Below are 10,523 nucleotides of genomic sequence, written 5' to 3' on the forward strand. Positions count from 1 at the left end.
CATATCATCCAAATATATGTAGTCCCTGAATTTAGGATAGCTTGTAGCTAGGGATCAGATAACAAGACTTCATCTAAATAGATACCTGATAAGTTTACCTTAAGTTTGGCTTGAAAGGTACCTCAAGTGTATAGTCCACACACTGTAAAAATTTCAGACATGACATGAGTTTAAAACACTGGCTTTGAGGCTTCTCTGTGTTCCTTTTTGCAGAGCTGAGAAAGTGTTTGGTAGCATCATGATCATTGTACAGAATGTCCAGAAATCAAAAAACCAAAGCAAATGCCAGGCATACTAACCAGAGACTACCATAGAGTAACACAGTGGAAGTTTCTGACTGTGATAAACTCAGAAAATATCCACATCTTAAAAAGTAAAATTTGAGGAGCAACTGAGTGGCTCAGTCGGTTAAGCATCCAGTCTTGATCTTGGCTCAGGTCATGTGGGTCCTAGCCTCGAATCGGGCTCTGTGCTGACAGTGTGGAGCCTTCTTGGAATTCTCTCTCCTTTCTCTGCCCCTGCCCCACTCGATGCTCACTCTTTCTCTCAAAATAAATGAATATACTTAAAAAAAAAAAAAAGTATAATTTGAAAACAGAGGAAATTAGAGGGGTTTTTGAGCTGAATGAAATACAATCTTTGTGAATAGATGTTCAGCCACCCATTTGATGGCATACTGATGGCTGGGATGATTCAGTAAGAAATGAGAACAGGAGTGCCTGGCTGGCTCAGTCAGAAGAGCACACAACGCTTGATCTTCAAGCCCCACATTGGGTGTAGAGATTACCTAACAAAATAAATAAACTTAAAAAAGAAATGAGAACAAATACAGGATGGGTCAGCTGTACCAGGTGGAAATGACAGACTATTTGAATTGTGTAATAAAGCTTTACTTTTTAAATTCTAGACAGCTTAGGAAGAGATAGTATTAACTGGCTGGCCCTGGGAGTACAGCTAATTAGTATGTTAACAGTATGAGACTTTGCCTAAACCCACTGAGCAAGTATCTCTTTTTGGCACAGGGCTAGGAAATGACCACCACTCATTGTCTTCGGGTCCAACCTGCAGTGAATGGTGGAACATGAGAGAGAAGTGTTATATAAGAAGTATGAAGTGTATACCTCTAACCTTTTTTGTTATTTTTCTAAACCCTTGTGCAGTGCACCTGGAAGCGGTCCCATGTTCAGACCAACCACAGTGGCTGTAGATGAAGAAGGTGGAGATGATGATAAAGATGAATCAGCTACAAACAGTGGCACAAGTGCCACAGCCACTTGTGGCCTGGGATCTGAATTCTCCACAGATAAAGGAGGCCCTTTCACTGCAATACAAAGCACTAATACCTCTGGACTGGCACAGGCTCCTGGGTTAGCCTCCCAAGGCATCAGCTTTGGCATTAAGAATAATCCAGGAACTCCACTGCAGAAATTGGGAGTGTCATTTTCCTTTGCCAAGAAGGCTCCTGTCAAACTCGAATCAATAGCGTCAGTGTTCAAGGACCATGCAGAGGAAGGACCCTCTGAAGATGGAACCAAAGCTGATGAGAAAGGTTCTGACCAAGGATTGCAGAAGATGGGAGAATCTGATGGTAGCAGTAATCTTGATGGTAAAAAAGAGGATGAAGACCCTCAGGATGGAGGGTCCCTAGCCTCAACATTATCTAAGTTAAAAAGAATGAAGCGAGAAGAAGGAGCTGGGGCTGCAGAGCCAGAGTATTACCACTACATTCCCCCAGCACACTGCAAAGTAAAACCAAATTTCCCCTTCCTACTCTTTATGAGAGCCAGTGAACAGATGGAAGGTGATAATAGTATGCACCCAAAGAATGCCCTAGAGAGCAAAAAAAGCAGTTCTCCCAAGCCTAAAGGCTGTATCAAGGTGATAGCAAGCCAAGGAGCAGAAAAGACAGTTGATGAAGTCTCTGAGCAACAGACAGAAACCAGTGCCGCAGAGCCCTCAGAGCCTGGAAGCAAAGCTGAGACAAAGAAGACCTCAGGAGGGGATGTAAGTGAGCAGAGTTTAGAGAGTCCATGTCAGAAGGCTTCAGAGAATCAAATATGTGAGTCTAACCCCTCTAAAGAAACCTCTCAGATCACCCCAGCAGGGAAAGAAAGCCAAGAGGGACCCAAACATCCTACTGGTCCCTTCTTTCCAGTTTTGAGCAAAGATGAAAGCACTGCCCTCCAGTGGCCATCGGAACTCTTAATTTTTACCAAGGCAGAACCCTCCATTTCATACAGTTGTAACCCTTTATACTTTGACTTTAAACTTTCAAGGAACAAAGATGCCAGAGCTAAAGGGACCGAAAAACCAAAGGACATAGGAGGCTCCTCAAAGGACCATCTCCAGGGCCTTGATGCTGGTGAGCCAAATAAAAGCAAAGAGCGTGGAGAGAATGTAGAACATTCCTCAGGAGGCAGAATGGATGCACCTGCTTCTGGGTCTGCCTGTAGCAGTCTGAACAAGCAAGAACCTGGAGGCAGCCATGGGTCAGAGACAGAGGACACAGGGAGAAGCCTTCCTAGCAAGAAAGAACGATCTGGGAAGTCCCACCGACACAAAAAGAAAAAGAAGCACAAAAAATCCAGCAAACACAAACGGAAACATAAGGCTGACCCAGAAGAGAAAAGCTCTAAGACAGAGTCTGGGGAGAAGTCTAAGAAGCGCAAGAAACGAAAACGAAAGAAGAACAAGTCATCAGCCCCCGCGGATTCTGAACGGGGACCCAAACCAGAACCCCCTGGGAGTGGTAGCCCTGCACCACCAAGACGACGGCGGCGAGCTCAAGATGACTCCCAGCGGAGATCCCTCCCAGCTGAAGAAGGGAGCAGCGGCAAGAAGGACGAAAGTGGAGGTGGTGGCAGCTCCCAGGATCATGGTGGGAAGAAACACAAAGGTGAGCCTCTAACTTCATCCTGCCAGCGAAGAGCTGGCACCAAACGGAGCAGCCGGTCCAGCCATCGAAGTCGACCCAGTAGTGGAGATGAAGATAGTGATGATGCTTCGTCACACCGGCTACACCAGAAGTCTCCGTCCCAGTACAGTGAGGAGGAGGAAGAGGAGGAAGACTCAGGCAGTGAGCATTCCCGGAGCCGTTCCCGGTCGGGCCGGCGCCATTCCTCACACCGTTCCTCCCGGCGTTCTTACTCAAGTAGCTCCGATGCTTCTTCAGACCAGAGCTGCTACAGCAGACAGCGCAGTTACTCTGATGACAGCTACAGTGACTATAGTGACCGATCTCGAAGGCACTCCAAGCGCTCCCATGACTCTGATGACTCAGACTATGCCAGCTCCAAACACCGGTCCAAACGGCACAAGTACTCCTCTTCTGATGACGACTATAGCCTCAGTTGCAGCCAGTCCCGAAGCCGGTCTCGGAGTCATACCAGGGAGCGCTCAAGGTCCCGGGGCCGCAGCCGCAGCAGCAGCTGTAGTCGCAGCCGGAGCAAACGGAGAAGCCGCAGCACCACGGCCCACAGCTGGCAGCGGAGCCGAAGCTATAGCCGTGACCGCAGCCGCAGCACCAGGAGCCCTTCCCAGCGATCAGGTTCCAGGAAGGGATCATGGGGTCACGAAAGCCCTGAGGAGAGGCGTTCTGGTCGTCGAGACTTCATCCGCTCTAAAATCTACCGCTCCCAGTCTCCCCACTATTTCCGATCAGGCCGGGGAGAAGGTCCTGGGAAGAAAGATGACAGCAGAGGAGACGATGGTAAAGGGACAGGCCCGCCCTCCCAGAACAGCAACATTGGTGCCGGAAGGGGGTCAGAAGGTGACTGCAGCCCCGAAGACAAGAACTCCGTTACTGCCAAACTGCTCCTGGAGAAGATTCAGTCAAGGAAAGTGGAGAAGAAACCCAGTGTGAGTGAGGAGGTGCTGGCCACCCCTGCTAAAGCTGGGCTCAAGCTCAAGGACCCCCCACAAGGTTATTTTGGGCCCAAGCTCCCCCCATCTCTTGGCAATAAGCCTGTTCTTCCATTGATAGGGAAGCTCCCAGCTACCCGAAAGCCGAACAGCAAGAAATGTGAAGAGTCTGGCTTAGAAAGGGGGGAAGAGCAAGAACAGTCAGAGACAGAAGAAGGGCCTCCGGGGAGTAGTGATGCCCCATTTGGACATCAGTTCCCCTCAGAGGAAACAGCTGGCCCCTTATCAGACCCACTCCCAGAAGAGCCAAAGTCTGAAGAAGTTACTGCTGATCACCCTGTTGCTCCACTAGGCACCCCAGTGCATTCTGACTGCTATCCAGGGGACCCCACCATCTCCCATAACTACCTCCCTGACCCCAGTGATGGGGACACCCTAGAGTCCTTGGATAGTGGCAGTCAGCCAGGCCCTGTGGAATCCAGCTTGCTGCCTATAGCGCCAGACCTTGAGCACTTCCCCAGTTATGCACCTCCCAGTGGGGATCCTAGTATTGAGTCAGCTGATGGGGCTGAGGATGCTTCCCTGGCCCCCCTAGAGAGCCAGCCCATCACCTTCACCCCTGAGGAGATGGAGAAGTACAGCAAGCTCCAGCAGGCCGCACAACAGCACATCCAGCAGCAGCTTCTAGCCAAGCAAGTAAAGGCCTTTCCAGCCTCGGCTGCCCTGGCCCCAGCCACTCCAGCCCTGCAGCCTATCCACATTCAGCAGCCAGCCACAGCCTCTGCCACCTCAATCACAACTGTTCAGCATGCCATCCTGCAACATCATGCAGCGGCAGCTGCCGCCGCCATCGGAATTCACCCCCACCCTCACCCCCAGCCACTCGCCCAAGTGCATCATATTCCCCAGCCCCACCTGACCCCCATTTCCTTGTCCCACCTCACTCACTCAATCATCCCTGGCCACCCGGCCACCTTTCTCGCTAGCCATCCCATCCACATCATTCCCGCCTCAGCCATTCATCCTGGGCCCTTCACCTTCCATCCTGTCCCACATGCTGCCCTCTACCCTACCCTGCTTGCTCCGCGGCCTGCTGCAGCAGCTGCCACCGCCCTCCACCTTCACCCACTACTTCACCCCATCTTCTCAGGTCAGGACCTGCAGCACCCGCCTAGCCATGGCACATGAGTTGGGGGATGGGAGCCCAGGTAGGGCCAGGGAAGGTGGCCCATATATCTTCCCTCGGGGGTGTTGAGCCATTAATACCAGCAAGTAGAAGCTGGGATGGGCAGTGTCTGACAGCCAAAGAATCGAGTTTTGGCTTGCAGGGGTGGTTTTAGATTTGAGGTTTGCTTTGGGTTTACTATCAGGGATTTTTTTTCCCTTCCCCCCTTTCTGTTTGTCCCTCCCTCTCCTGTGTTTCTAAGCTAGGGAACACCAGTAAGTGCTACCCACCCCTCTGCGGCAACATCTCCAAACTGTCAAGTTTGGATATTCCTCTCTTCCCTCTACTTTTTATCCTCCACTCTTCCCTTCTGTAAATTTTAAAACATTTTTTCCTCTCTGGCCGGAGGTTTGTCTATCTGGTCCTGCCCTCTCAGTGTCTTTGACCATCCCTTGGTGACCTTATGCTATCCCGGGTGAGGTGGAAAGGGAGTCTGACCTGGAACCAGATGCTACTCAGGCTGTTATTCAATCAGTCCACTTCCCACACAAACAGAAAGCCACACATTTGGCACTGTTGTCCTCATATCCCTCATCCCAGAAGAGTTATCTGCATATCCCAGAAAAGAAGATCCTATCATGAATAGAAGCTATGCGGAACATAGAATCGCCCGTGTGCTTCCCCAGAGAGGAGCTCATGTGTCTGAAGGGTGTATTTTCTTCTGTCATGTTGATGTTTCCTTCTTAATTTATAGGATTTTTTTAATGTAAAAAATTGCACTGAACTCTATAAACGTAAATGCTGCTTTTTGTAGCTCATATTAAAAAAAAAAAAAGGTTCCATATTTGTAGTATACTGCAATAATATTTTTTACATCCAGCTCTTTAAGTGATCCTTGTTCTGGTGGCTTTGTGTAAATATGTTTGCCCTAGTTGAACTAAGAAACTTTAAAGGTTATAAAATGAAAACAAAAAATAAAGTATCTGTTTTCTGCTAGATGCAAAAATGACTAAGCATGTATATTTTATCAAGCTCATGTATTTTTTGAAGTTATGAACTATAAAAATGTTAAAACAAAAAAAGAACAATTGTTTAACATTTTTTGCTGGGACAGACGTTTAGTTAATTTGCAGTAAGTGGTGCCCCCAGCACTGGGATTTGGTTGTTTTTTGTGGTTTTTTGTTTTCAACTAATGGGCAGCAGTCAGCTGGGGGTGTCAGAGGGGTCTTCAGTTATGACATCTCCCTCATGTGCTTTGCAGTTTTATACAGAGAAACAGGTGAGCCCACAGAGGAGGAGAGAGAAATTTGAGAGCTTTGTTCTCTGGAAGCAGGGAGATTCAGAGTGATTGTCTGGGGGATTTCCTGGGTTTTCTGGGGACCTTGTTCCAGGCAGTCCATTTGCCTTCCTAGTACTTAGCCCCCCTCTGACAGTTTTTGTTGTTTTTGGTGTTGTTTTTGTTTTGTTTTGTTTTTAATGTGCCTTCTGGGTTGGCTAGAAACAGAAGTAGAAGTAGACTTGAGGATGATAAGAGTTGGGACAGTTTCTTCCCCTCTTGTTGGGAGGTGAGCATATTTATAGATACTGCAGATTATTTTGCTTCCTAGTTTCCATGCCTTCTGCCCAGCTTAGTTTAAGCAGTGAAGATTTTTTTTTTTCCTTTTCTCCCATGACACCTACCAGAGGAAGTACCACCTTCATTCCTCTTCTTCCTCTTGCCTTTCACCAGGGCTCTCAGACCTAATTCACGTACTGGCCCAAAGGTGTTTATATTGCAGGTCTCATCTTTGGTGTAGTTAGCAGTTCTCTATCTGGCATTTCCCTACCCATTCCTGTGGTTGGAATTGGTTGGGTGGTTACCGGACAGGAAAAATCAAACCCTACTCACTTGGGCCAAGGCTCTGGGTTCTGCCTTTCTTCTCAGATTCCCAAAAGAAAAAGGTTTTGAGTTTATGAGAAGCAAGTGCTGGGCAAACAAGGCTCCTGCCTGAGCCTCCTACCTGTTCAGTGCTCCTCCTCTGATTCAGAAGCATCACTTTGGATAACTAGCACTGGAAAAATGAAATCATCTGTTTGAAGTGAAGGGACTCATTTTTCTTTGCTTTCAGCCCATGTAAATATTTAAATAATACAGTATTAACATTTTTGTGCTGCTTCCCATTAGCTTGTAGATTGAGCCATACTCTGGCTGCCTCTCTACCTTCCTGGGGGCAGTTTTCTTTAACTTTCAGAATAGTGATTTTAAAACTTAAAAAACAAAATAACCTATCCTTACTTACAAACATTACAGATTGTATTTAACTTTATCACATATGATAGAGATATATATGCTGTAAAATTAGGGAAAGGAACTTTCTAATAAACCAATGATTTGTGGAAACTTAGCAGAGTCTGTCGTGATTGTTGCCCCATCCACTCAAGTTGGGAAGGGATGGAGTTGTGGGTTACAAATAATACCTTGTTTGAAGTGATCAAGGAATAGAGTCTTGTGAACGAGTTACTTATGATGTTTGGAATTGAGCTTCTCAAGACAGGCTGCCCACATAGCAGCAGATTGTGCTGCTGTAGGAGGAAATAATAGTGGTTAATTTTCTTTTAGTCTTAGGTGGATGTCTTGGAATATGCACCTCGTTTCCACACTTTCCCATGAGAATTGTCTTCTATGTCTACTTTTTTGCTCAGTTGAAATACAATCTCTGTGTAGTAGAATGTGTGGCATGTAGGTGCTCACTAAACGGCATTGGAACTTCTGGCTTCAATTTTCAGGATTTGGAATGCACTTCAGGGGCAGTGGGATTACAAGTCATCTGCCTGGACTTTGCCTTCCTGATGGAGTTTTGTATACCCAAACCAGTCTTGAGTTATTCTTCTTAACCTCATAATAATAACAATGCTTCAGAGCTGCGTAGTAAAAGGAAATGTGCCCTAATTGTTACAGCAGATAAAAACCTATATCTACTCTTCTGTATCAAAAAAATGACAAAAGGCAGAGGAAGTTTAGTTTCAAAAGCTAACCATAGATTTGTAATGATAAATTGAGATTCCTCTCTCTTCCTCAGACTTTCAGGAAGGAGGAGTACAAAGTCTGTTTCTTTCCTAATCTCTCATGCAGCTGTGTTCTCCCTAGACAAAAGAGAAGCTATTCAATTTGAACCTTGGGTTGGATGCTCAGATCTTCCTACCTTCCTAACTGAGCAAAATCCCTGCCCAGAAAGAAGGAATGTTACAAAGTGAAAGTGAAGGACGCCTGGGTGGCTCAGTCAGTTGAGTGTCTGGACAACTCTTGATTTCGGCTCAGGTCATGATCCTGGTTAGAGTTCGAGCCCCACATTGGGCTTGTTTGCGCTGAGGGCACAGAACCTGCTTGGGATTCTTTCCCTCTCTCTCTGCCCCTCCCCCCTACTCATCCTCATGCGTGTGCTCTTTCAAAATCAATTTAAAAATTTTTAATTGAAAAAAGTGACTTTCTGAGCAGGCAAGGTGTGCCTACTAGCCTGTAGAGAGTGCTATGTGAGGGCATGTGCAGCCGATTCCAATAAGGGTTCTTTCAACCACCTGCCTCAGCCACCTATACTTGAACCTGGAAGTACTCCCCTTCCTACACCCTGATGACTAAATCAGGCCTTCTTGACCTTCCCATTCTTATTTGTCAGAAATACCTTCACCTCCCCCCACCCCCTTATCAGCTCATGTCTGAATTATTGCAGCATATTTCTGGCTGGGCTCAGTCCTATGCAAGCTTACTGGCTTTTCAGGATCTGTGTTGGGTTCATTTTATGTACTGGTTCCCAGTAAAATGCTAAGCTTGGAGAGGACACAGACTGATTTCTATACCTCCTTTTTTTTTTAATCCCTCAGAATGTTTTACATAGAGTTGAACGCATAGTAAACATTTTTACTATATGTTGAAAAATAGGAACAAAAAATACTGAGGATTATGCAAGGATTAAACAAGGAAGCATCAAAGATAATGAAGGATTTTTCTCTATATATCCTCCATGTCACCGACCTCAGTGCCAGGCACATAGAAGTTCAGTCATTGTTGACTGAAGCCTTAACAGAACTCTGGATTCATTGAGGAATTCTAGGACTCAGGGTTGGTGGGATGGGAAAGTGGGAGCAGTGTGTCAGCACTCTGCCTATTATCTCAGAAGGGAGATCAACCCAGCTCTGGCCCCAAAGGAACACGCGTGAGAAACAATTCTTGAATACCAAACTCTTTCGTTCCCAAATCTGATCCTTCACCTATTTCTAGTTGTAGCTGATGGTACAACTGTCCTGACAGCCATGCACCAAAGCTGTAAATTACTTTTGACACCTCCCTACCCCAATGTTACTGATTGTGTAACCTCTGCTCTCTCTTTTGTTCCTATCATCAGTATCCTGGTTCAGACCTCACCACCTTTAGCCAAAAGGATTGCAGTGGCCACCCATCTATCTGACCTTCCCGCTAAGTCCTGCGTTTCTCAGTTCCTTCTATCCACAGCCAGTGTAATCATCCAAAAGGGAGCACAATTGGTCAATGTATCTCTTATTCCCTGACTTTAAAAATCTTTGGTTCTCCATCTCCTACAGATTAAAAATTCAAATTCCTTGAGGCATTCAAGGACCTTCAGTGATTTAATCCTAGCCTTCCATTTCATTCTCGTGCCCCAGTCCTCCCCTTTGAACACCGTACATTGAGTCGACTACTTGCCTTTCCCTATAATTGACCTCTATGGTCTGCAGCTCTCTTTTCTCATGTTATTTCCTGTGCCTAAAAAACCCTCATTCTCAGATAAAAGGCACCACAGTGTACTGGTTAAGAACACGCAATAAAAAAAGGCGGGGCAGGGGGGACACCTGGGTGACCCAGTTGGTTAGGTGTCCGACCTGGGCTCAGGTCATGATCTCACGGTTAGTGGGTTCGAGCCCTGCATCAGGCTCTGTGCTGACAGCTCAGAGCCTGGAGCTGCTTCAGATTCTGTCTCCCTCTTTCTCTGTCCCTCCCCCACTCGTGCTCTGTCTTTCTCAAAAGTGAATTAAGTGTTAAAAAAAAAAAAAAAAGATTTTAAGACTGATGGATTCAAGCCAAACATGTTTGAATCCTTGTTTTGCCACCCTTTGGCCATATAAATTTGGGCAATTTACCTAAAACTCTACCACGGTTTTTGCATCTATAAAATGTGCATAGGGGCGCCTGGGTGGCGCAGTCGGTTAAGCGGCCGGCTTCAGCCAGGTCACGATCTCGCGGTCCGTGAGTTCGAGCCCCGCGTCAGGCTCTGGGCTGATGGCTCGGAGCCTGGAGCCTGTTTCCGATTTTGTGTCTCCGTCTCTCTCTGCCCCTCCCCCGTTCATGCTCTGTCTCTCTCTGTCCCAAAAATAAATAAACGTTGGAAAAAAAAATAAAAATAAATAAATAAATAATAATAAAATGTGCATAACAGGAGCGCCTGGGTGGCTCAGTCGGTTTAGCATCCGACTTCGGCTCAGGTCATGATCTCGCGGTCTGTGGGTT

General features: G+C 46.7%; 1 protein-coding gene across 6 annotated transcripts in view; it reads left to right on the forward strand.

Moving 5' to 3' along the window:
• GPATCH8 (G-patch domain containing 8) overlaps positions 1-7,406 on the forward strand; it is a 99,587-nt gene extending 92,181 nt beyond the window's left edge. For all 6 annotated transcript variants that reach the window (XM_047845532.1, XM_047845534.1, XM_047845533.1 and 3 more), the window contains one exon: positions 1,161-7,406. In XM_047845532.1, coding sequence (XP_047701488.1) covers positions 1,161-5,049 — 3,889 coding nt within the window. In that variant the 3' untranslated portion in view covers positions 5,050-7,406. The remainder of the gene's footprint in view (positions 1-1,160) is intronic.
• The last annotated feature ends 3,117 nt before the right edge of the window (positions 7,407-10,523 follow it).

The sequence above is a fragment of the Prionailurus viverrinus genome, unplaced genomic scaffold (assembly GCF_022837055.1).
Source record: "Prionailurus viverrinus isolate Anna unplaced genomic scaffold, UM_Priviv_1.0 scaffold_35, whole genome shotgun sequence".
Classification (NCBI taxonomy): domain Eukaryota; kingdom Metazoa; phylum Chordata; class Mammalia; order Carnivora; family Felidae; genus Prionailurus; species Prionailurus viverrinus.